Source organism: Aulostomus chinensis, chromosome 10 (assembly GCF_037954235.1).
Source record: "Aulostomus chinensis isolate RoL2024-O1b breed Wild chromosome 10, RoL_Achi_v1.0, whole genome shotgun sequence".
NCBI lineage: Eukaryota > Metazoa > Chordata > Actinopteri > Syngnathiformes > Aulostomidae > Aulostomus > Aulostomus chinensis.
The window spans coordinates 20,927,301-20,953,978 of record NC_141329.1 but is presented as its reverse complement, the minus strand read 5'-3'; the positions used below and the strand labels follow the sequence as shown (position 1 = coordinate 20,953,978).

Below are 26,678 nucleotides of genomic sequence, written 5' to 3'. Positions count from 1 at the left end.
TCTGTGTTACTACAATACCCAGCATCCCTTCAACATAAACATTACATCACTTCCTTATTTGGATTGTCCCAAGTCTAACGAAGAACATTTAAACTAGCTAAAGGACATGACTTAAATTCGGCTGTAAAAAGTATATTAACAAAAATTTCAGAGCATTGTTGAATAAGCACGGCTCATTCTCTGCAATATTGACTGACAATAGTAGTAAAAACCGCTCCTCAAGTGCCGAGGTCCTGTTGATTTCCGGTTTAACATAAGGCACTCAGGCCACTAGGCGGCAGTAGCAGTAATTCTTTCAATCCGTTGCAACGACTGACCCGCGCAACTCGCGTGAGAAAAGGTAGGCCTCAACGTTGTTTTTTTATCTTAAGTTGCAGTATGACTGGGCTATAAGGGAAGAAAATAGAAAAGCGACTGCATTAATCGCATGCGAAACTAATGTACACATACCGAGCGTGCAAACTGGCGAAACTACAGTTACTTGCCATGGATCAGTTGTCGGTACTCTAGCTACTGCTAACTGCTAAGAACCCTAGCGTTAGCCACGTAGCGAGAACTTATAACGAGATAAAGTATAAACAAATGCTGCAACTTCTACACAACTTACTTAAATGGCAGAGAAAAAAACATAATGCTGACGGGCACACTTATAAGAACTGAATTTCGAAGTTTTAGACATACAATTGACAACGGAGTAATAGTTCAGCTTAGCTAAGCGGCTAGTGAAGCTAACGTACGCTCGACTCAACATTAAATTGTACTGCCATGTTTTAGAGATCTCGATCTAAAAGTTAGATGCAGTATTGTATGCTCTACTTAATTATATCATACCATTTCCATTCCCGTTTCTTATAGGAAACAGATAAAGACGTTCAAATATCCGAAACACAATGAGTGTTGACGTTAAGAAACTGAAAGTCAACGAATTGAAAGAGGAGCTTCAGCGCCGCGGCCTGGACACCAGAGGCCTGAAGGCAGACTTGGTGACGAGGCTGAGAGCCGCTTTGGAGGCTGAAGCTCAAGGTGATAGCGCAGAGCAGGGGGATGAATACTGCCAGGACTATCAAGATAACGAAGATGATGAGGAAGGTGCTGAGGAACAACAAGGTAAGATCAGTTGATGGTGACTTGTGTTATAAGAACATTTATGATCAAAAGTCGCAATGCTGCATATAAATGAGTAATTGAAACAATAAGTTGATCAGTATTGTTTGTCTGCTGTTAACAATTTATACCAGTTTCCAGCATTACTTGTGAGGACAGATTGATTCGTCTGTTAAAATTGTGAAGGACCTCTTATTGTTAATAATTGTGTACTTTTTTTTATCATGTGCTGACCAACATGGTTCTGTTTATGTTTTATGAATGTTGAAAACAAAACCTTTGTGAAATTCAAATCAGTTAGTGAGTATGCATGTGATGGAGTACATACAGGAGGCTACAAAGATAATTTTATTAGGGGGTGTTTTTCATTAGTTTGAATTGCTCATATGCAGAGGCAGCAGATGACTATGGCGATGAAGGTGAAGACGACATGCCCCAAGAGGAAGATGAAGGTGGAGATTCGGGTGGTTACTATGAGGAAGAGGAGGCAGAAGGGGAACCCTATGAAAGTCAACCAGCTTCAGACTCCGGTCACAGCATGCCTGACTTCACCGCAGATGTCGACATACCCAAGTCCGATGCGATTTCTGAGGAAGATGTCAAGCCTGTGCTGGAGCCAGAGCCAGAACCAGAACTAGAGCAAGAACCAGAACTAGAGCCAGAGCCGGAACTAGAGCCAGAACCAGAACCAGAACCAGAGCAAGAACCAGAACTGGAGCCAGAACCAGAACCAGAGCCAGAGCCGACTATTGAGGACAAACCAGGTAATTTTTAACTAAACACAACACTCAATACTGCCCAGTAGATTTTGCATTCAGGAAAATTTTGTGGAATCTCCACCAGGAACAAAAGAGAGAATTTTCAGTGCCTTAACAAAGCAAAACCTTCATTTTAAGGTAGGTTATGGAAAATTGAGTGTTAAAAAGTTTTGTTTTGTTTTGTTTTAGTATGTAGGGTGTTCCTACGCAGAGGCGTGAAATTATTTTAACAATGTCAGACCATGGTGGTGCCTTTCCAGAAAAGAAAAGAAAACCCTGCTCTGTATAAGTCTTGTCAAGCACAGGAAACCATTGCTGGGAAGGTGCTCTCAAGTTAAGTCAAGCTAAAGTTGCAAAGTATAGTAATTTGGGAGGGTGTTTATTTACATGCACATCAGGGATGGGATATTCAGTGACCAGCAGTCACAAGCAACACTAATAACGTGTTAAACGTTAACCAGGTCATTGAGAGATGGATAAAGGTCATTAATTTGTCATGTTTCTCTGTGGTACAGTGGACAGCTAGCAACAAACCTTATAAAGTATTTTTGTTCTTTGAGTGTCAGTGTCACTTGAAGACTGAATTATTTTTATAATTGTCTTTCTGTCATCATCTTCAACAGCAAAAACTTGCTGTGTTTCCCTCCTCCCCCTGTTAGTTGATGCAGTTATATGACTTGTCATCGAGCTCACTGTCATTCTTTCATCATTTTAGAAATTAAAGTGGAGATCAAAAAGGAAGATGACCCTGAGGACTCTGGAAACAGACAGGAAGCTCGAGAGACAGAAGATCAGTGCGGGCAAGATGGTGCTAGTCAGGCTGAGCAAGTCAAAGCAGAATCTGACAAAGGTGGACACTACAGCCGCAAGCGACCTCATGAGGACAACAGGGGCTATGGCTACTATGAGCACCGTGAGGAGAAGAGGTATGCTGATAGTGAACTGTGATTTGTGAAGTAATGGACTGGTCGTTATTTACGTGGCTGTAACCTTATACTCTGCTGGCATTTCTCAGATCCCGCACACCACAGCCCCCTGCAGAAGATGATGATGAAGTAGATGACGCTCTGGTCACAATTGATACATGTAAGATCAAATCTCATAAGCATATTTTTACTTCTTTTTTTTTTTTAACAACTATCCCCATTACCAGTTTGGCTCTGTGGTTATTAGTATTGGTCTATGTACAATGTTGATTGAATGCTGAGTTGTACAGACAAACGTTTAAATATGCAGATGAACTAGATGGATAGCCATGAAATCTTCCAGGTTGTTTCATTGCTCAGCCATAAATTGTAGGATAATGCTTTGTTACCCAGATTTTACTAGTAAAAATATTGAATTGTCCATTCTCGCTATTTTTCAGACAATTGTGATCTGCACTTCAAAGTGTCCAGAGATCGCTACAGTGGCTATCCACTGACTATTGAAGGCTTTGCTTACCTGTGGGCCGGAGCACGAGCTACACATGGTGTCACCCAGGGTCGTGTGTGCTACGAGATGAAGGTATGGACATACAACGTATAAATTTTGAAATCACACCATCCACAGGGCAAAATGTCTGTCATAAGTGTCCCAGCTGATCACAAAACACCACTGCTCCCTGATATGTTTGAGATGTGTTATTATGTTAATTTGGAAACAGTGGTTGATCTGCTTCAATTGTGTCTCCTCTTAACATAAAATATCCGTAACATGCATTCCAATTTTGCATGATGTCTGGACGCAGCCCTGTAACTGACCAGTTTTAACCATCTTATTAATGATTTTTGTAAAAATAAAAAGACAAGCCATCCTCACATAAATTGATAATGGAGATACACGCAACTTAATCCAGAACACAGTATCACATGGAAATTATAATTCCATCATGACAACAAATTTAATAGAATTTTCTGCCCCCTCTTTGCATGCAGCACTGTACATTCTAAAAGTTAACATGTCTTGTCATTTTTCAGATTAATGAGGAAATTGGTGTGAAGCACCTGCCCAGTAGTGAGCCAGACCCCCATGTGGTCAGAATTGGATGGTCCCTCAATTACTGCAGCACTCAGCTTGGTAAGAGGATCAGTTATCCGAGTGGTCACACAGTTGTTTGGGGGGGAAACATTTTTGCTGACCCTCTTTAATGTTTAGGCGAGGAGCCCTTTTCCTTTGGATATGGAGGAACTGGAAAGAAATCCTCTGACTGCAAATTTGCAAACTTTGGGGAGAAGTTTGGTGAAAATGATGTCATTGGATGTTACATTGTAAGTATTGGCAACCATAATTTATTGATCTTCCTTATCTTTACTTCCATCTGTAATCGGTCATTAAAAATTGATTGCAGACAGTATAGACAAGAGCTATTCCGCATAGCAATAAAATAATTTGTCATTGACAGTTCAGTATTGTATGTAAAGTCTACATGTCTTTTTCTGCCTGTGACTTTCATGTTAGGACTTTGACAAAGATGACGAAGTGGAGATGGGCTTCTCAAAGAATGGGGTGTGGTTGGGTGTGGCGTTCCGCACAACCAAGCAGGATTTGGCAGGCCGTGCCCTTTTCCCTCATGTCCTGGTGAAGAACTGTGCTGTTGAGTTCAACTTTGGACAGAAGCAGCCGTACTTCCCCCCTCCAGATGGATACACTTACATCCATAATCTGGCCATGGAGGACAAGATCAGAGGCACCAAGGGACCTACCAGCAAAGCTGAGTGTGAGGTAGGGCAGTGCTGGAGCGTAGTCATGATCCACCTGAGTACAACTGGCAAGCTTCTACAAAGTCCATTTAAAGCAAACATTAGAATAGATTCGCCATAATATTCTGGTGCATTGGCCCTTTACAGTTATGAAGAGGGTGGGCCTCGATGTAGAATAGATTGAGGACCCCTGCCCTAAAGGTCCATTTGCATTTTGTATTTTCACAGCATTGAATCATGTTTGTTAGTCACACAAAACTAAGATTTTTGACAGTGATAATCAGAAATACTGCTAATTCATTCTTAGATTGACAAAATTTATGTTGGATTAAATAAATCCTCTTAAATTTATGTCTTTTTACAGGAACTGAGCTTGGATTGGCTGGTATTGCAGTCACATATCGATTTGGTTCCTTTGTCAGATAGAGGTTTTTCTCGACATTTTTGTTTCAGATCTTGATGATGGTTGGCCTGCCAGCCTGCGGAAAGACAACTTGGGCTATTAAGCATGCAGAGACTAACCCTGAGAAGAAATACAACATCCTGGGTACCAACGCCATCATGGACAAGATGAAGGTTGGTTTGAGCCACCAACCCCAAAGAAAAGATCACAGACTAAGTTTCACGGTCTGAAATTGCCTCATTCGTCCATTTCTCCTGCAGATGATGGGTCTGCGTCGCCAGAAGAACTATGCGGGGCGCTGGGATGTTCTGATACAGCAAGCCACCCAGTGTCTGAACAGGCTGATCGAGATCGCTGCCCGCAAGAGACGCAACTACATCCTGGATCAGGTACTGCCCTCCAATCCACATTATGCTCTGATTCTCACCACAGTCAGTCAATGTGCCCTGATGATCACTCTCTCTAATGGACTATTTATTTATCTTTCAGGGGGGCTCTGTGTATTATAGAGTAGAAGATGCTTTGATCACCCTCTTGTCACTTGCTTGTCATGTATTGTAAAAGAAAAATGATTAATGGCTCTCATAAGTGACAGAATATTCCATGTTTTCATCCCTCAGTATATTTGCACTTGCTATTTCTTGTCATAATACAGTATTGTTTGTCTTGTGAATTTCAACAACGTACAAGTAAACCATGACTATGTAAAGATGTTGAGAAACAAGTAAGCTCTGGCTGGTGAGTAAGAAAAACACCTTCTGTTGCTAATTTTATAAGACAGAGTGGATAGCTTTTTAAAAGCTATTTTTAAGTGAGATTCATGGAACTTTTGAGTGTGTTTTTTAATAAATTGACCCTCAAGGTAAGTAATGACTAACAACTCTTAGATTTTCAGATACTTGTGGTCAGCAAATGTGGTAAAGGTAGGTGGGTCTTGTGGCACTCTTTGGTTTTCCATGGACACTGTGAGTATGAACAGGTAGGTTATATCTGTCTGTTGTCTTGAATGGGACTAGAATCCAACTGAGCATTTGGTAAGTTGAGGTAAGTGTTTGGGGGACCCGTCAGAATAGACAGGTTTTTTTTTTTTTAACATAACATTGATTTGTTTGGCTGATTGTAACAAAAAGATTGTTTCTGCAGATATATACGTTTTTATCAGAGTGATGCTGAAAGGCAGAGCCTTTATGTTCTCTGTATTTAAAGAGGTATGTTTGTGGAAATGGCAGCTGCAGGGTCCAAGCATGCGTTAGGAAAATAGTAATAATGATTGAGGGGGGGGGAAAGAGTCTTTAAACTTTAAATACATTTTAGATGTACACATTGTAAATACATCACCATCAATGCCGAAAGTAAAAAGGTTTAACTAGTTAAACTATTGTTACCTGTATCTCTTAATGTGATTAGTTGTTGATTGTTGTCTTTTATTATTTAAGCTTGACTTTGTGAGGACTTTTTTAAGTGTAGACAAACAGAATGGTTATTCCCACAGCGGTAGATTGGTTGGGACTGATGTGGCGGTATTTGCCGCAGCTATGACCAACAGCACTGTATATTTTGCACTCTCAGCGCTAAATATGGCCGGCTCCAGGGTGTGTGTAAATGTCTTTTTTCCTTTGAATATGTGAGCCCATTGGGGGCAGATAAGATGAGAGGCAGATATGTGTTCTGCCAATTTTGCATCTTGCACCCACTACACTGTTTCTAGTAGTTGTTGCTTCCCTGGCGCCTCTGATCTGGTATTTCTAGTCAGGTTAAACATCAAGCGTGACAGTTGGGCACAAACACTTGGGGTTATATTGACCATATCAGACAGAAACAATGTGTGGAGTTGAGTGATAGGGCAGTTGAGCTGAGCATAGATTCTAAAGAATTGATGTGCATCATGTCACTTAAAGAAATATGGTTTTATGAGATTTTATGGTATTTAGATGTAAATTAAAAAGACTGTTAATCGTCAGGCATATGTTGCAATGCTGTGGAGTAAATTTGTCAGGAAACATAAATGAGTCCCCACACCCTCCCACTTGAGCTCTGAGTATTGTTGATAAGTACTGAAATGGTATTTTAGGACAGACCTATTTGTTATTTTAGAATGCCTGACATTGATTTGAAAGGTGTTTGAACTGCGGTAGCATTTTAGTTGGTGTTGGTTAGTATGGAAACCCCCAGTTGCTGTTTAATAAAGTGTATTGAAAGCAGGAAGAACGCTAAGTTGTGCAATGTGTTTCATATCACAACCTCTTGATTGCATAATTTGAAAATTGTTACTCACTTGTTACTCATTTGTATATTTGTATGTCTTCATCTAGTGCATCCTGTTGGAACTCCCTGCTTCCATTAAGAAACGTAGTATCAGCTTTTATTTTGCGCGCAGTCATTGATTTAATGTCTCGTTTTCCCCGTATGGCATAAACTGAGGGTCTCTAGCAGCTTGATAACAAGTGCATTTTTTATATTTCCCAGCTGTCACAATGCAGCAGAAATAGCAAGTATTAGTATTGTTCTTTCTGGTATGACAGGACAAAGAATATTTGGATGTCGTTTCAGTATGAAAGCAACAAAACTTTATAGTATCTTGTCATTAATTACGTGTGATACTTACTGGCAGTCAGTATTTAGACGTTTTCAACTTGATGTCAGTTGGAAATCAAAGGGTGAAAGGTCACCCATCCTTTTTAATGCGTGTCCGTGCTGCACATTGCGATGAAAGCACATCTACTGCCTAAATATATTTTTACTTTCTTAACGACTACTTCTTTACTAACTTAACTTGACCAAATGAGTACCCAGGAAGTCAGACAGTTTTAGGTAACTTTGGGTCCCCCCTCCCCCCCTTGAAAGCCATAACCCATTCACCAGCAGTCACTGAGCACCAGGACACAAACTGTGAGGTAGGTTTGTGGAGTGATGAGAGGCCATTAGCACTTGAGTAAATACATAGACTGACATCCAAGCCAAACCTCTCTCACTTCATTATTGCAGGGTTCCAGCTTCCTTCCAGTGGAAAGCCATTACAAGTAAACAATAACAAACAAGCTTCTACTTCTTTCTTGTCACCATTGCTAGACAAATGTATATGGATCAGCAAGGAGACGAAAAATGCGTCCTTTTGAAGGTTTTCAACGCAAGGCTATTGTAATTTGTCCCACGGACGAGGATTTTAAAGAACGAACATTAAAGCAAACCAATGAGCAGGGGAAGGATGTGCCCGATCATGCTGTTTTAGAAATGAAAGGTAGGAATGCTGTGGAAACAACAAATAAAACACAAGATCTACTTTTTTTTTTTTTTTTTTTACTTTTTCTATGTGTTGTCTCTAAAATAAAACTTGGAAGATGCCCCCTCCCCCCCCTACCCCATCATAGCCTTTGGCCAGATATCAGACGTGGACATTTATTTAAAAAAAAAAAAAATCCACATGACTTTTGATTCCTCTTTGTTTTTGCCCTCTATCTGCCACTTACCATACAGCTTACTTCTACTGCAATGCAAACGGAGACATGGGTCATGTAGTAGTAAACAATGTAAATTTGGCTGCTGGAAATAGAATATTTCCCCCCCAAAAAACTGACTTGTGAGCAGTTGCACTGAAGTTGAAAGCTAATTTCTAACTGTGTTACATAATCAGTCCTCGGTTTGCAGTGCTTTTCCTTTTCTCACCAACCTTCTAGTTGTCTTTTTTTGTGACCCTCCCCACCTCTACTGAAGTCTCCTCCCTCTCCTGTGTCTGCTTAAACAAATGTTTCCTCCATGTTTCTCTGGAGGGGATGTTTGTTCCCTCTACCTTGCCATCTGCTGTCATCTATCTGCTCTTAGTTTCTCTATGATTTCTGTTGCCCCTATATGTTAGTAATTATTTTTCATTTTGTCTCCCGGTGGTGTGACTACTCTGGTCTTCACTACAACCCCCTACCCCTCTCTTTTTTTTTCTCTCTCTCTCTCTCTGTCTGCCTGTCCATCCATCTCTTGCTGGATGGGCTGTCTTCTCTCTTCCCCTTCACCTCCTTTGGTCATCTCTGCCACTCTCCAAGCCAACTTTACTCTCCCCGAAGTTTGCGACTTCCTGGAGGATGTCACCTTTGTTGAGCTGCAGCAGGAAGAAGCTGAAAAGCTGTTGAAGCAGTACAATGAGGAGGGCCGCCGGGCTGGCCCACCCCCTGATAAACGCTTCGACAACAGGCAGGGTGGTTTTCGTGGCCGCGGTGGCAGTAGCTTCCAGCGGTATGATAACCGTGATGGTTCCCGAGGCGGATACCAGAGCCGCAGTGGAGATGGAGGGAGCGGATACAGAGGAAGTGAGTTTGTCTATATCAAATCTTGGACTGGATATGTTTGTTTTTTAATTTACTGCTGCAATAATTCTTGAGAATGCGTTAAAAAACAATAGTGCACATTAATGTACATTTCCTTTTCTAACTAATCTCCTAGTTGTCCTTTTTTCTGACCCTCTCCATGTCTGCTGAAGTCAAAGCCACACAATAGGGGCACAAGCAGAGGAAAGTATCTCGATATATATAGTAAAAGTATATATGTTGTAATTTTTTTTTTTTTTTTTTTTTGTAGGCTACAGTCGTGGCAGTTACAGCCAGAACCGTTACGGAGGCTATCGTGACGGAGGCTCAGATGCACGTGCTGGATATAACCGCAGCCAGCAGTCTGCAGCAAGCTACAATCGCCCTCCTCCCTACAAAGGAGGATACAACCAGGTACTCTACTAAGACAATTTATGTGTTAAGTTTTCGAAATCATTATTAAGACAAGAAAAAGTGAGTTAAACCAAATTGCTTTGCTTGACCTGCAGGGATACAGCCAGAGCTACAATCAAGGGTACAGCCAGGGCAGCTACAACCAGAATTACTATGGCAACTACAGTCAGTACCCAGGATACAGCCAGAGTTACAGCCAGACACCTGCAACTGGACAGACGTACAACCACCACCAGCAACAGCCACAGCAGCAGCTGCAACAGCAGCCACAGCAGCAACCGCAACAGCAGCAGAGCTACAACCAGCAGTACCAGCAGGTAGGTAACTGACTCCCGGGTAATAGACGCTGAGCTAGTTTCATAGAAGCGTTGCTTCAACCGCTTTCTAATTAATGCAGTGGTATTGAAGATGGCAAACAGTTGTGACAGAGGGAGTGAGTGGGATTCTCTGGGTGGCAAGTGAAGCTGAGATGTGTAGCTACAAACATTTAGCTCTCATTTTAACTAGTTATCAATTTTTCACAAACAAAGATGTGAAGTGTCACTCATCTTCATGTTTGTGCTTGTGGAACAGTATATGGTTTCTTAGTAGTTGTTTACTGTGGCTCATCCGCTCACAGTTAAGAGCAAAGAGTTGCAACTGACTCATCTAAAATTTATTTCAGTTTATTCTGGTCTACTTAGTGTATGATTTTTTTTTAATGGTCATTTGACTTGAAACAGCCACTTAAAAGGGTAGTTCGGATTTCTTTAAATTGAGTCCTGTTTTCTACTTTCCAGTGATGATATTAAATGGCAGAGTTGACTTCTGAACAGTCCATGCTGTTACTTGTAACAACTCTGGAAAGTTGGACAAAAACAACATGCAGGGTCACCAGGGTCATGCTCCTGTATGTCCGAGCTGACAGAGGTTCACTAAAATCAACTGTGCGTTGCGGAGGAAATGTGTAATGCATTAGATTAAATTTGTGCAGTCCAATTCTGTGGTCCTGTCAAATGTTTCAAGCTCTGCAAAAGTTGTGGTGAGTTTCAGATCTCTAGATTAGGTACCACTGAAGTGGTATGTGAGTCATGTGACCATTGCCGTGTTGGAATTTAAAGTGAATTTATAGCTTTGTTGACCAACTAATGCTAGGGAAGTTAGCATTTCTTTGTTTCCCACAATAGGATGGACTCCCCAACATTCTGGTCAGTTGGCTTGGGGTGTGAAATGTGAGGCTCTAGCTTGTTAAGATTTCTACAAATTGTACCTTTTTAATAACCCATAATTTGGAGTTTCCCAAAACCTGAGCTTGAATGAGCCCAGTTTAGGTTCCTTTGCACAAACCAGTATATGAAGGATATAATATGAAGGATATATGTAATTGAAAAGAGGATGCTTTATCATAACACTTGACAAATGCAGTACTTTTATAAAAATAGTGCAAAAATAGAAATTTTATGGCAGTTAGAAGTACTGTAAACATATCCTTTGTTTCTCCCCTCCAGTATGCTCAGCAGTGGCAGCAGTACTACCAGAACCAGAACCAGTGGAACCAGTATTACAGCCAGTATGGCAGCTACCCTGGACAGGGAAGCCAAGGTTCGTCTTCAGGTTCCCAGTAGCTTTGTCCTGCATATGTACCTGCACCCACTTGTATCCTAAAACCCCCAATGACCTTTGCAATGAATAATTTTGTACACTTCTAAAAGTCATCTACATAACACGCTGGCAAGCTGAACACAGTGGCCCTCATTCCTCACCAATCAGTGTACACATGACCTGTGTACAGTTTGACGTCTTTTTGTTTTTTTGTACCAACTCAAGTCTTACTTTAAGCAGCGACAGTGAGATGATAGATATAAAAACATAGAATGAATGTTATCTATTATGCATTGAATGTGGATGTCTGTTGAACTGCAAGCACCACATTTCCTACAGGTCGAAGAGGTTTAATTGTATATTTCTTGGATGCATCGTGTACAAAAGTGACAGGTGGGCATAAAAATGCTGTAACGCCTGAATAAAAATTTTGGAAAGATAAATGAGAACAAAATGCATGCTTTTTTTCCATTTACTATGCTTTCTTCTGTCTTGCTCCTTAATTTTCCCGTTAGATTGAGTGCATTTTATTTACTCCGGTAGAATTCAAACAATATGGAACATTTTTATAGGTGTTAATACTGTAGTATTTAAGCATAAATAATCAGTCTTTGAGCATAAAATTTTGCCACACTTGTTGAGTAGTTATGTGCATTTTTTTTATCCCCTTGTGATTGCTGTTCATTGAGTCCACTAGTTGAATCCTGTTCCATCAAAAACATTTTTTTTCTACCTGAAAATGAAAATCTGATCATGACCGAAGTTGTCTTCTTGTCTTTATACAATAAAAAGCATTGTATAAGCCTGTCGGTGTCAATGTGGTCCTTTGTTTTCCTGCCATTAATGACTCAAACACAAAGATTCATCATTGATGTATTTTTCCTAATTTTAAACAAGATTGAAACATAAAAAGGTAAAAATAACCAGCTGGTTGTTGCAGTGCAGCCTTGCTTGACATTGGAAAAATTGTTCAACTGTTGTCAGGGCAGGAAATAAACCATGGATTCAATCTACCAATGATTTGTCAACATTTTGTGGAAGCCCATTGAATTTCACTACTTTCTAAATCTGTCAGAGTTCCTCATACAAATGTAAAGATACAGTATCTTCAATGTAGGACTGAAGAAGCTCTGTTGGATTCTTAACATTGATAGAGTAGAAACCGATTGTATCAACTCGTAACAGAATAGTTGTGATTCATTTTGTTCAGATTTACTTTCCATATTTCTGAGCCCCTAATACATACGTAGCTGCAAAAGATTACTTTTTTCCTTTTTTTTTTTAGCACTAGTGTTAATTTCCTGCCCTGGGTCTATTGTGTGTGTTCAGTACGATTGTGAAACCCTCGTGTGTCTGGAGGCTGTCACATGACATCAGTAGCACCAGGGAACTATGGCACAAGTAGAAATAATGTTCATAAATTACAGGAAACAAGATGTGTGAACTCTAGACAATACTGTTGAACTTAATTACAGAAATGGCACAAACATGTAGGAGTCCATTGATCATTGCTGGCATTCTGAAAGGCCAATAAATCCCATCAGTTCAACTCCAGTCTGACTGGTCAGATTGGTGGTTTTGTCCATGTGAGGAGCTGTCCAGGCTTCAGTCTGGCTCTCTGCTCTTGTCTTTGTAGAGGTGAAGCTCCTCTAGCTTTTCCTGCAGGAAGGAAACGGGCATGGAGCAGCCACGGCTTCTCTGTGGCAGCGTGTTGACCTGCTAAACACACAAAAAAAAAAAAATCAGTTTATGATGGAAAAACACTTTCTATTTCTAGTGGGGGAGGTAGGAGCTCTGATTGTTCGGCCTTCACAGACATGTACACACACACACACACACACACATATATATATCTATAGACAAACAATCATTCACACAGTCATACCTACGGTCAATTTAGAGTATTCAGTTAACCTAGTCCCCAATTGCATGTCATTGGACTGTGGGAAGAAGCCGGAGTACCTGGAGAGAACCCACGCAGGCACAGGGAGAACATGCAGACTCCACACAGAAATATATATATATATATATATATATATATATATATATATATATATATATATATATATATATATATATATATACATAAAATACAGTCAATAATTTAAAATTTTTATGACAGCTTATTCTTAGTCGACCCATATTATATATATTGGTCAAAAGTGTTTGACAACCACATACAAATTTTGGCTAATATGTTAATATTTTCGTACTTCTATTATTACTTCCTAATAATGGCATTAGTGTATAAAATCCTCAGGTCGTAATTGAAACAGTAAAATAATTATGCTATAAGCATTAAAGCTGAGGACTTTTGAATCTGAAGACAACTGAAAAAAAAATCCTTTAGCAATGACCGAAAGTAGTTGCCATTTATTCTGTCTTACCGGTCTCTCCAGGGACGCATGTACAGGAGAGCTGTGGTAGTGGGACCTCTTGTCTCTTTTCTCAGGGGTCCATACGCCAGGGTCCGTCTGAGTGGAGCGGTCCGACACCACCAAATCACTCCTGTTATTTTTACAAACCGAGGGGCCCTTATCGTGTTCTGTTTCATTACTTTGGGGGAAAACGAAGGTCTCCTCCTCAGAGCCTGACAGAACACGAAACATGCAGGGTTCACTATTGTTTTACGGATGAGAAATTGTGAGTATGTAAAGTGGAGAGATGACCTACTCCAACTGTTGCCCTTGGTGCTTGAGTCAGGGGCGGGGGTGCACGGGCAAGACCCAGTGGTGTTTTTGTGTTTCTTCAAGCACTCCATTCCCACCAGGACTCTGCAGTGTCTGTGACAGTTTATCCCACAGTCTAGGAGACAGAAAGCAGAGGACCTTCAGTGTCAGCGTTTTACGAGTCAAGTCAGTAGCGTCACAATCCACTGGCGCAAAGGACATTGTCTTGCGAACACTGTCACAATGTTGAGTTCTTTGAGGGTTTGGGGGAGTTTCAGGGAACATTCAGGATGTCCAGGGAACATTTTCATGGATGCCCAAACTTTTTTCGCTTGGAGGTCCACATCTCAAATAAAGAGCAACACTGATGGCGTTGTTGAAATGCCTTTTGTCTGAGTTACTGTCTTCGCTTCTCCCTCACTGTCTCAAAGTGTCATTCCACTGCTCTTATCTGATGCATCTGCACTTCTCCTCTAAACCCCTAGAGGTTGCTGTCACTGAAGCTTTTGCCAAGTTCTGGGAACATTGTGCAGAGATCAAATACGCCTTCCTCTAAAGATGATCCCCAAATATCTACCCAACACCACATCTTGACCCTGGTGAAATATTGTGTAACACAAACAGGGAACATGAAGGAAATGATTCTGGACCAACATTCTGGTTATCATTTAGCTAAAATACCTGAATTTATAATTTGGGGGGAACAATCCCTTTAACATGACCTCACCTTTGCAGTGGTAGCCCTGTTTGATGACTCCCCACAGCTACAAGAGAGCAGATATGACAGACGTGTTTTGTTTTTTTTCAATTTGAGTGGATGTTTGAAGAAAAAAAGAAGAAGAGAGAAACACACGGATTACTACTTACAAAGCCTCTACAAGTATCACAGAATGTTGGCCTTTTGTACGTGGTTTCATGGAAGCTATGTGCGTCACTGAAGTTGTAGCCCAGCTTGGCACATACAGACATTCCCCTCATGAAGTAAGAGGTGATTTCCTCACGGCTGATTTGGCCCTGCCTGAGCGAGAAATGTTCCAACATGCAACAAAAAATAGTGAGTAAGAGTTGAAGTTACTACAAACTATTCACCAAGTCGTGCAGTTACATGTTTTGCTGGTGTGTGTCACAGCTTCCTCACCTGTCAGTTTCATGAGTGCAGAAGGAGAAGGGGAAGTTAGCTGCTATTTTCTCAAAGTCTTCCAGAGAAATGTAGCCATCTTGGCTGTGGTCGTAGTTCTTCATGATGGACTGCAGGGGGAGCAGCGGAGCGATCACTTGTAATGAAGAAGTTCTGCTTTGAACCGCGAAGTAATGAGGAAGTGAAAGACAGCCTCATACTCACATCCACCATCTGTTTGACATGTTTTGAGATGGTGTCGGGATCCAGCCGAGGGGTGACCCCTGAACCCCACTCCGCTACTACTGGTGGTTTCACGGGAGCTACAGGCTGTGGACCAACAAATGCAGTGATGAGACATGAGGGACTTCACATGTGAAAAAGAAGACCAAAACGGGCACACCCACCCCGGAACAAGTTCCCTAAAGCGCAACTCTTTGATGTGACTCACTTTGATGTGAGTCTGTGCGTTTGTTTTGAAGATTTTACACCCACAGAGAGTACACCTGAATCGAGCCCTAAGCTAGAAATCTGTGCATAAACTTTGACCAAAATATGAACTTTGATCCTCATCTTAACGAGTTTGTTTTTCCAACTAAGGAACCTCGCTAAAATCAAACCTATCCATACCTTCATCTTCTGGACAACGTCTAACATCCTTTGCACTACTCTGAGCCAAAAATCCCACCTGCAGCAGCAGCAGCAGCAGCAGCAGCAGCAGCAGCAGCAGCAGAAGCTCAAACGTCACATACGCACTGACATCCCTCCACGCACTGCCCATGAAGTTCAGAATCTATTTCAAAATACTACTCTAAACACGAATTACAGAAACTAATTACCTTTACAGTCTTGGTCAGGGATGTCAAGCAAGTGATCAAACATGAGCCTGACAACGAAAACCTTTGCTAAAAAAAAAAAAAAATCAGAGCTCCAGAATGTGCAGATGCATCATTTAGTGTAAAAATGCACGACAGTAGTATTCCAGGAAGTTGTAGTGTTGCAAAAACTTGAGCCAAAATGTAGAAATGCTTATTTTCTGTGTATTTCATCTTCTATGATCTAATACGTCTTCACAAATCAAATGTTTTGGTCGTGCCTCAGCAATATGGTGCAGTCCATTTCAATAATGATAGCTTGCAATTTTCACAGTTTGCCGAGTCATTCAATGGGTCAGATTATGAACTTTGATGATACGGGTCTTGTGTATCTGTGGCACCTCTGGTCTAGTCCCTGCATACATCTCAGAACTCCTGCAGACCTTAACTTTTAGACTAGACTTATCTGAATTTGGCCTCCAATTTGATGCCCTCACATACTGTCCTGGAATATTTGTACAATGCACATTTATTTCATGTGCAACCTGTGCATCGCTTTGTAATTTGGATTTTGAAAATACGCTACTGAAATGATATTTGTCAGAAGAGGTTTTCAGCAGGTGTGAGACAAGCATTTCTACGAACCTGGATCTTGGGGTTCTTGGGTTCCTTGGCATATGAGAGTTCGTATATCTCATCCTCAGTGTAGTAGAGATCTAGAGAGAGCTGAAGCATTAAAAAACATCATTTCAGATGTCACCTGTTATTTTAGTCTTCTTTTCTGAATCAAACTCATCTCCTGGTTCCTGTCCCCTACCGTGAGCAGATGGAGAAGGTCCTTGTTGGCCTCAAATGGTGGCGTGCAGCTGTGAATGGACAGCAGGTCATTGATGTTACTGTACAAGTGCTGCAGCTTTCCCAGGTTGATCTTGTCCTCGGCCAAATAGTCGGGAAGGGCCTCGTTCAGTGAGATCAGATCCTTCAGATGGACTCCCAGGATGGGCACCTTAAAGCCGCTGCACTCGTTGTAAACCCTGCGATAGTTGCTGTAGTTGCTCCGTGAGGAGAGCAGCTCCGTCATCTCACTCAGGGCCTGATGGAGGAAAACAACAAGGCAGCTAAGCAGTTAACCGATGATCAGTGGTGGAGGAGTACCTTTAAGACTCAAAGTTGATGAGGTAATTCTTTACAGTACTTTTGTTTTTCCTTAAGTAAAGAATTTGTGTACAGCATGAAGGAAAACCTGAATTTAAAACTTATTTAAGGTGGTGCAAACAGATGTTTCACCACTGCTGAAGTTTTCATCAGGATCTTTGACTCGGTCACCTTTTCCTGTTCTGAGACCAGTTTGCAGTATTTTCCAGCTAATGTGCAGATTTCCCCTTTTTTCTTTCTTGAAAGAATGTGTGTACTTTGCCGCCTCTGGATTAGACTAAGGGGAAAATGTTGAAGCTCAGGCTGGAGGATTGATGACTTTGAGACTACCTTAGTGATGTCAGGAGGCAGAAGGTTTGAGGTGTCTTTGAGGCGGGAGATTGAGCTGTGACAGAGGCCTCCAGTTACCGCCATTAGAGTGTTAAAGTTTTGGAGAGCTCGAAGTTTCTATGGAGGAAACAGCAAAGTGAGGGACTGTGGGTAAAGAAGGAGCTCATCGGTAGCTAACAGCTGAATGAAAATCGGCATTAGCCTCTAAGCCAGAGTTTCAGTTTACCTGAGCCACATGGATGAACTTGGTGAAGACCTGCGCTCTCTGCTGGGCCGTGTGTCTACTGAGAATCATCAGCTGGACCCACTGGGAGACGCCATTACACATCATGACAGACCGCTCCAGAGCAGGGTTGTCCCTCACTGAGCCTCGCACCACGTAGCTGCGGTAGTCCAGGAACTGGCCGAGCAGAGATCAGGAGTCAAACATGCAGCTATGATTTAGCTTTCACTCAGGTGTCTAAACCACTTCCAACATTTATATGACTAACCACTAACCACTTATATATATTATGCTGTGTCACCCTATTAAATATTCAGGAGGAAAAAACAGTTGCTTTTACCAAACACCAGATTTTAGAATTGTCATTTCCTGTCTGTGCCCATGAAACAGCACTTAAGAGACAACGCATTGTAACTGGGAATTAATCAAATGAGTTTGAGGTCACAGAAACAGGTTATCTCAGTTTCTCCTCAGCCGTAAGATGTTTCATCTATAATTTCTTTGATACAGTTTCTTCATCAGGGGATTGATGAATATAATAAGAATACATTTGCGACTTAATTAGATATACACAGTGTAACACATTCATCAATTTAGGATTTATTCACTCCCGTCAAATGTTAATGTATTTTTTTTTGGCGTCAGATAACATGAAGAAGCTGAGCTCTGAACTTACTGAAACGCTACAAAAGTTCTTGAACTCCAGGTAGCTGAGATGCTTGGCCATTTCATCTGGCTCCATGTGGTCAAAGATCAACGACACCTTCCTCTTCTTCATGGAGGGCGAAGGTGCCTGCGAGATGTTTACATGGGAGCTTCTACAAAAACAAGAACAAAATTTGTCACATTTTCTATTTTTAGAATATTCATGTGCTTATAGGAAAGCTCTATTTTCTATTTATTGAAATGCCACATGACCAAACTCCTCCAGGGCATGATCCAGTGAAAATATGGCTCACAGGCAGGAGGTGTCGATGAGCTGTGAGTGTGTCTCCTTTTCATCAGACCGCACAAGCGCCCACAGGTCCCCCATCGTCTGCTCCAGGAGGGGGTCTGCCTCAAACACGGCTGGAAACTGGCTGATCCACTGCCTTGGCATGAAGCAGGACAGAAAATATGTTTACTAACCGCAAGTAGGGCAGTATAACCAGTTCTGCCTCACTCAAACAATGCTGTTCTTACTCACCTAACAAGGTGGCAGACCTGTGCCCTCCTTACTCCTCTCTTGTCTGAGGGACAATCTTTATATGTGAGCGAAAGAGTCAAGGATTTCAACAACATCAAAGGGGGGAAAAATAGATATATATTTCTAAATTTACAAATATTCAAATCTGCTTTGGTAACGAGTAGCGCAACACAAAGCCCTGGCTGTTTCCTGATCAGATTAATGACTGTGGACATGTGATTGAGAGCAGAGGACCGTTGGCACCAGAGAACTGCGCTGAGCCAGAGTGGAGGATATAGAGTAAGAAGTTTCTGGGCAAATGTCTGAGATGGTACCACCCAGATGTGCATCATCAGGGTCATGTGGACTGTCTGGAAACCCCTGGGACTGGAGAGCTTCCCCTCAGAATCTGCAAGCGAAGCACAGCATCAGTGGGATGAAACCACAATAACAAGACTGGCTGCTGTGTTGAGGCTTACAGGTCAAATAGTTCATTTCAGTTCATTACATTCAATTAGTTTAGCAGGACTAAGGCTGATGTTTCCATTAGAGTTGCTCATTTTCAGATACCACTATCTGATACTGGTAAAAGTAGTATTTTGGGCGTGGACCCTGCTAATTCCCAGTTAGCTCAGTTATTTCTAATATAGATGCAGATGGTGCGTGACTGAGTTAGCATCACTGAACACTGAATTTATATTTCTACACCCAAACTCATAACAAATGTGTTCATTCATAAAAATATTCTTGTGAAATCAGTTAACTTTCTCTAAAAAAAATCTAGAATCCAATTGTAAAAATCTCGCTGGATTTTCATAGAAGGAACCATGGTGACACTAACTTCTAGTTGGCCTGGAAAAATATCTCTTCACTTCAGTTCTTCTTTACTTCTCTAAAAACAGCAGCCTCAGCCTACACAGGAAGTTGTAATGTGCCTCCACTATACTTTTTTAGAGCAGTGAAGAAGAGTCAGTTGTTAACTTTAGTTGGATGGAACAGGAAAACCTCACCAACCAAATATTGGCATGTGCAATATCAGAGGGTGAACAGATGGTGAAACAGAATTGTATGACTTCATTCTCTGGATGTGCTCGTTCATGTTTTACGATCTGAGCTGCGTCATAAAGCAATGATGTCATTATATCACCGTTATTATACCAATATTATACAGTATATATGAGCTATCAGACCTCTGTATGACCGGTTTAGGTATCAGTAATAGAATTGGGAGGGAAAATTTGTATTTTACAATAAAAAATATACCACTCAGGTGGACAGGAGACTGTCATCTCTTTATCAACTAAATATTTTGTTCCGGTCTGTTATGGCCCATGTCGACAGTGAGGTTCGCTCCATTATTTCTGGATGGATTGTGTTGTGGCTTTCAGAACACCACCACCACCACCATTCATTTCCAGAACGGAACATCATCTCAAAACCTTGGCCAGTAAAGCAAATTTTCACGATTAGAATGGACGGAGCAATGAAGAGAAGGAGGCCAGAGAGTGAGAGAGGGAGAGAGAGATTCATATTAAATAGTGCATGGGAATAGCTGGCTGGCCTCTTCAGCCCAGAAGAACAAAGCTTGATTGAAAGAGGTTCCCTCTGTCTCCTTCCCTCCTCCCTGTTTGTCTCTCTCACCCTGGATTCCCCCTTTTTCACCCTCATTTATGTAACCTGGTTGTGATAAAGGCTCATGACAAACTTTGGGACTGAATGCAAACATGTAGAAGCTGACCGAAGCAGTTCAGGCAGCGCAGAATGAGCTCATCCAGGCTGGCTGTGCTGGGAGCAGAGCTGGAGCTCTGCAGGGCCCGGCTGATGTCCTGGGGACTGGGACATGTATTTCTCCTCCGCTGGACCAGCTTCCTGCTCCTCAGCACACCAGGGCTGTCAACGTTTGGCTTCCTGAGAGAGACACAGAAAAGGAGAATAAGCAGCCTAGAAATAAGTAGAGCAAATGTGGTGAGTTATTGCAGGTCACCATCTGAGGAAATGCAGATCATCAGATAAGCAGCGTTGCAGCACTTGGAGCTAGTTGATGCAAAGGCTGACTACAGCGCAGGTCTACTCTGGAACCTTCCTATACTGTCACCTAAAGTTGTGCAAATGTTCTAAGAAACTTATAAAACAGCATCATTTTTTGGTCACTTAAAGGTTCCTGTGATGTCACCATCAGGTTCTGTAAATGCTCCCCCTTACCTTTAAAAATTCTGTCGTAACATTACAAGGCAATCTGCATGAGCAGAGATGTTCTCAGAACACATGAAATTCATAGTGAGCATGTCTGGAATAGACATCCTGTCTCCTTTTAAATCTTATTCATAAACTTTATTTTAACTTATACATTACAGCTTTCCACACATAACCCTTGGTTCAGTTAGCAAACCAGAGACTGTATTTTTGACGTTCAGAGTTTTGGCACCTCTGACCACATGCAGATGTGTCTGGACTTGTGCTGAAGGTGAGACAAACAAGACTTCTTTGAAGCGTGTGACTTTCTTTACAGTCAGTCTTGAAGCTTTGCACTTGAAAAGATTAGACATATTAGATAAGACATGATGCCATTGATGCTTCTTCTTCAGATCAGGGGCTCAGTTGCTCAATGTCTAGTGTTGATGATTTCACAATAGCAGTGAATGGCTCTTTCCATACTTCACACTGATATCTCCGCTTCAGTTTTTTTTTCTTCTAGATTTGAGACTTTGTCTATAGCCATCAAAGCAAATGAAACCTGATCATGTATTTCTCCTTTGGTCAATATGTTTGTGATTTGTTTACGTCAAATGTTGTCCTGTGTGTGTGTGTGTGTGTGTGTGTGTGTGTGTGTGTGTGTGTGTGTGTGTGCGCGTGTGTGTGTGCGTGTGTACTCTGCTGGTCTCTGAAATTGTGTCAGTCTTGACACGGCAGCTAATATTTTGTCATTACCGGGAAACACAGAGAGTTCAGAGAACTGGCGAAGGCAAGTTCCTTGAATGACCAGACCTACATCCCCTTATCTTAACCTGTGTGTGTGTGTGTGTGTGTGCGTGCGCGTGCGTGTGTGCGTGCGCGCGCGTGTGTGTGCTCATTTCCCCAGCCTACTCACGTTTTCAGTGCACGCAGTCACACAAGACGTTGACATGTGTGGACTGATGCTGAAATATCCCCATGTTCCTCTTCCATCTGGATAATTTCTATTATACTCATGGCATCTCTAATTTCAGATAAATACGCATTTTCACACTATCTCATTCAAATCAACAATTCAGTCTAAAAAGTATCAAATTCATTGGAACTTTTTGTCCTTCTGCCTGTCAAAGTCATATGTGGTTTACGTCCACGTAAGTGCATGAGCCACTGAGATCATCGGTGATGGTACAGTTTGAACAATTTCGGTCTTGAGAACAACAACAGCACTCTATGTGAGGTGTGTGGGAGGATTCTGTGGTACTGTGGCATCACCAAGAATCTTTTTAGAATCTGAAATTTAGAGTAAATATAAGATAAGGTTATGCAGCAGAACAAAAGTACCTTAAAACAATAATGGCTCAAAATAAATTCAACGCTTTGTCTGTGTTGCTGACAAAATCTCTTTGGTAACATCACCTTAAGAGGTTATTCTGTCCGTACTATTTGTCTGTCTGTCAGAAGGATTATGCAAAGAAAATGCCAGGTCTAACTTGATGGAACATGGCCTTTTTTATGGCCGATTTTAAAGCAGCTCAAAGTAACAGGATTATGCCCTCTCTCACTGATGTGGCAAAATGATTGACAGATTATTCTAGATTAGCATTGGCAAGAGTTTTGAATTTCTGATCATCTCATCCTCACTGTTACAGTTTTCATTATACACATATTTTCCTGCAAAACATTGGCAAACCATTTTGAAGACCATTTATGGACCCTTAGCCCCAGAGGTGGGGGGAGGGGGGGGGCTGGACCAGCATCACCCTCTGCTCCTGCTCATCCGCCATTGTTTACGACTCCTCACGATGATTATCTTCGCTACTGAGTAATCTGTAATCTATTTTAAAAATTGAGTTTTAAAAAAAAATTGATGCTTATCATAAATCTCCATAGAGACAGTTATGTAATAATTTTGTTTCGTATGTCCAAAATAAACTTAAAAACAAATTGACGATGATATAAATTGACGAAAACATTCAATCTAATAATTCATTTTCATCTTCATTTGATTATCAAATTACAACAATAGGAACTCATACCTTTGTTGAGGGTTTTTTGCATAATCCTTTTGCAAGATTATGCAAAAAAACTATGTGGCAACTTTTCTTTATGGAGGGGTGTGGCATAGGCCAAGGAAGAACTTAATAAATTTGGTGCTGCCCTATGTAACATATTGATTTTTTTTCTTAAATATTTTTGTGGATAGAATCCAAAACTGTGCAAATTATAAGTTCAATATTTTTCAAATGGCAACAGTTAACAATAAGGGGATATTGATAAGTTAGATAATGCTTGGTTAATCGTTAGTTAACAGTTAATGAATGTGTCCAGTATTCATTTACTATATTAGGGTACTGGGTCATAGCAAAGATAAATGAAATAACTTGGGCAAGATTTTAGACAAGGGTCAGAAAGTTAATAAATGGTTAATTATGCTTCAGCAATACATATTTGGCATTCTCATGTATATTTTTAAAAAAAAGTGCCCTAATGGTAAAGTGCTGCCATTTATTGCACCATCATGTAACCGTTTCTTTAGTTCTCTGATCTCATTTCCCTTCACATCTTGTCATCTCTCTCTGACTCAATCCAGCTGTTTGTGGAAGATAAGCTGAGGTGCGTTACAAACAGAAGTGCTGATGAGAACATGTCACTGATGTCAGAAAAGTTTGTCTGGGAATTTCCCCCTCAGCCTCATCTAGGTAACTCACACACCACAGCATTCAGAGATCTCTTTAATGAGCCTGGCTGGTATTAAGAGACCTGTTGTTGAAGAGTTGGCGTGTGGTTGACTCCCATCATGCAATTCTCAACACATCTGAAGTCACAGTTTGTGCATTTGCATTCACCTTTTCCTTGGACGCAGCTACACAACTTTTGTACACAGTAATTACACATTTATATTAACACAGCAACCACGCAAACATGAAACTTGACAGAGGAAATGTGAATGTACTTGCCCTGGGTGCATCATATCACTGAGTTGGTTTTTAGGAAGTTCTTCACCTCCTTTTTTTAAACCAACTTCTTCCTTATTTCTTCACCCCATTCAAGCCATTAAGGAAATAGGTCCCCTCTTTTCTCTGTGGAAATCCCCCTCTCAGTCCCTTTCCCATCTCTGTCAGGGCTCCTGGCCACAGATTCAGCTTCCCCCGTCCCTAGTCTCCCTCACTCGCTCTCACACTGGCGGAAGGATATGCAAATTCCTCTCTTTCTTCCCCTAATTGATTAATTGAAGCTCTTTGAAGGCCTTGATTGTGTGCTGCTCTTTTTCCCCCTCCCTCCCCCTCTCACAACCTGGGTTCTTGTTCCTTCTGCATCAGGGGGATGCATCTACTTCAATTTCATCCTTTCATCCTTTTGCTCCAACATGAAGCTTATATACCAACAACTGAAGTCAGCAGAGCAGAATCAATTGTCAACACCCATACACACACACACACACACACACACACACACACACACACATATACACACCTCCTTCAACTGTTTCGTAAGGAAGAGGATTTATAATCCATTTGGCACTTCGGCATTAAATAAATAGACAATGAAATCCTGCTGAACAAGTACACACACCTACAAGTACCAATACATACTGTCCCTGTTTCGCTCCTTGAAAGTCACACACACACACACACACACGCACACACACACACACACACACACATACAGTACACATTCACACACACACACACACACACACACACACACACACACACACATTTTAAATCTCATACAGACAAATATTTTCTTGATGAATCTCACATCTGATTTAAGAGAACTTGTATTGGTGTGCAAGTGAATGTGTCCACCTTAAACTCAAGAAGATTGAATTACTTTTTACTACCTTAAAATTCAACGACTTCTTTCCCGGCCATCTAATGAGAACTGCGGTTACAACTGCAGAAGTGAAACAGCACAAATGCAGGTTACTATGACTACTTAAGTGTCTCAACACTGTCTAACGTATAATTGGAGGTTATCTGAAAGAGTAGAACACATTTCCATGGAAAGGGGAGCAGGCAGAGCGTAAAAGACACGCACTCCTGCTGAATGTCAGGGCTGGCATGTGTGCAGTGCACACAAATAATTTGAGAAGCTGATATTGTTCACTGATATGCAGGTAAAACAAATTAGCTGTGACTGTGTGTGCGTGACTGGAGTGAGCAACCTGTCCTTTAACTCAAAGACAAGCTTTTCACCTCACACAGCTCATATTGAAGTAGAACACACAAGCACTGAGAGGAAAATACATTTACATGGCTTGTTTCTCTTCAACTTCGTACAAACCCCACTGCACGTCAGATGTAACCTCAATGTTCACACTGCTGCACGCACTTGCTGCTGACACATACTTGGACTTACACTTGCTTTGAAGCTGAACTGCAACTGCTGTAGACTCCCAGTTTTAGTGCACCTTTCTTTTCTTTTAAATTACCTCTTGGTCTTGTTCATTGCAGAGCTTGTCTCCGCGGCAGCACTCCTCCACTGGTGTTCGCACAGGCATCTGAGCGTGTCCCTACAGCTCCATGGTTGACCCTCCTCCTCTGTGTCCTCTATGTGTTTATGTGCCCGGGACAGCAGTAGCAGGCACAGGACGGAGAGTTGCTGGGGGTAAGGGCTACCCACCTACCAGTCATCCACAAGGCTGAGCTCCGTGTCTGTATCCTGCTCTGTATCTTTTTGCTCTCAGAGCCACAAATCAGCAACAAACCCGATTGAATACTCCCTCAACCTGCTTTTAAGCCTCAAACAAGTGCAAGAGCCCACAAAATGACTTGCACCCTCAATATAAACCAGTCAACATCTTAAATGGAGGAACTGGCTCTGATGGATAGGGGAACTTACATCAGTTTCTCTGTGTGTGCATGTTTTTGTGCATGTACAAGGGGGAGGGTAGAGAGAGAGAGAGAGAGAGAGAGAGAGAGAGAGAGAGAGAATAGTGAGTACATGCAGCACTAATATAGGAAGTAAGAGTTGCAGAGAGAGAGATCGGTAATCATCTGTCAGTCTTCTCCAGGAAGCCACATACAAGCTTTATAACACTGACAAAAATACAGGCCACACCTCAAGTACACTTTTTGATGTAGTTTTCAGGGACATCACCTGACCTGAGCAAATGAATCAACCCCTAAAAACCTAACCCCCATCAAGATTCAACCTCCCAGGGACCCCTCAAATGTATCATCCTGATTTCTTCCTTTTCCACCACCCTCCTTCCTCTGTCATTTCTCAGCGATTACACAGGGAGGTAGTGTTTGTGCTTGTGAATGTAGCAGTGCAGCTGGATGGGTGGGGGGCTGAAAGGCATCCTTGTTTTAACACACCAGGAGGAAGGGGCAACTAGACAGGGGACATTAATGAGCCCAAGTTTGCAGAGGTGGCTTCTTTGCTGCAGGAAGCTGACTGGCTGGCAGAGAGAGTGGGTGATATGGCATTCAATAGCGGTGCCCCTACAGTCCATGCATGCAAAGTCCAAAACATTAAAAATGCATTGAAGGAACAGGATACATGGAAATTGTTATAATGCTGTATTATAATCTATAATGCTATGGACAAGGAACAAATTAAGATCCAGTGACATACAGTGAACACATAGAAGCAAATTCCTTTCTTTTTTCATATTTATTCAACACTTTGTAATACACCAACACACAGTGATAATTTAGCTATCATTTATTGAGATATGTCTCAATAATAAAGGAAGTTTTTGTTTTCATGCTTTTATTTTGTAATTTCTGGTGAGAACGGAAGGTGAAGCGTATGAAGGCACAAATTGAAATGTTAATCCCTTCTTTT

General features: G+C 41.4%; 2 protein-coding genes across 4 annotated transcripts; one reads left to right on the top strand and one right to left on the bottom strand.

Annotated features, from left to right (window-relative positions):
• The first annotated feature begins 272 nt into the window (after positions 1–272).
• Positions 273–12,016, top strand: hnrnpul1 (heterogeneous nuclear ribonucleoprotein U-like 1). Its single transcript, XM_086216396.1, has 16 exons — positions 273–340; positions 856–1,107; positions 1,497–1,868; positions 2,578–2,788; positions 2,878–2,948; positions 3,229–3,368; positions 3,821–3,920; positions 3,999–4,111; positions 4,302–4,565; positions 4,997–5,119; positions 5,207–5,335; positions 8,016–8,184; positions 8,981–9,244; positions 9,513–9,655; positions 9,751–9,972; positions 11,143–12,016. Exons 2-16 carry the CDS (start codon positions 891–893, stop codon positions 11,257–11,259), a joined length of 2,655 nt encoding a protein of 884 aa, XP_086072522.1. The 5' UTR covers positions 273–340; positions 856–890; the 3' UTR covers positions 11,260–12,016.
• Positions 11,117–25,712, bottom strand: rasgrp4 (RAS guanyl releasing protein 4). 3 transcript variants are annotated; one of them, XM_086216398.1, is made up of 18 exons: positions 25,318–25,712; positions 20,449–20,618; positions 19,008–19,119; positions 18,732–18,794; positions 18,505–18,636; positions 18,222–18,363; positions 17,549–17,722; positions 17,323–17,439; positions 16,655–16,930; positions 16,483–16,563; positions 15,862–15,927; positions 15,248–15,352; positions 15,044–15,153; positions 14,773–14,923; positions 14,633–14,669; positions 13,910–14,041; positions 13,624–13,826; positions 11,117–12,952 (listed from the first exon to the last, which is right to left on the bottom strand). In XM_086216398.1, exons 1-18 carry the CDS (start codon positions 25,332–25,334, stop codon positions 12,842–12,844), a joined length of 2,199 nt encoding a protein of 732 aa, XP_086072524.1. In that variant the 5' UTR covers positions 25,335–25,712; the 3' UTR covers positions 11,117–12,841. The 3 variants fall into 3 exon arrangements, with proteins under 3 accessions (XP_086072524.1, XP_086072523.1, XP_086072525.1); XM_086216397.1 differs by having other exon boundaries at positions 11,118–12,955; XM_086216399.1 differs by lacking the exon at positions 15,862–15,927 and having other exon boundaries at positions 11,118–12,955.
• Between the last annotated feature and the right edge of the window lie 966 nt (positions 25,713–26,678).

What these genes read in the sequence shown, in the direction of transcription:
- hnrnpul1 (XM_086216396.1), top strand. Translation starts at nt 891, where the DNA reads ATGAGTGTTGACGTTAAGAAACTGAAAGTCAACGAATTGAAAGAGGAG. An exon ending in GAGCACCGTGAGGAGAAGAG is followed by an intron (nt 2,789 to 2,877) that starts GTATGCTGATAG and finishes GGCATTTCTCAG; the next exon opens with ATCCCGCACACCACAGCCCC. An exon ending in TGCTGTTTTAGAAATGAAAG is followed by an intron (nt 8,185 to 8,980) that starts GTAGGAATGCTG and finishes CCACTCTCCAAG; the next exon opens with CCAACTTTACTCTCCCCGAA.
- rasgrp4 (XM_086216397.1), bottom strand. An exon ending in TGCCTCCTGACATCACTAAG is followed by an intron (nt 16,931 to 17,322) that starts GTAGTCTCAAAG and finishes TTCCTCCATCAG; the next exon opens with GCCCTGAGTGAGATGACGGA. An exon ending in ACAGGGCTACCACTGCAAAG is followed by an intron (nt 14,042 to 14,632) that starts GTGAGGTCATGT and finishes TCTGTCTCCTAG; the next exon opens with ACTGTGGGATAAACTGTCAC.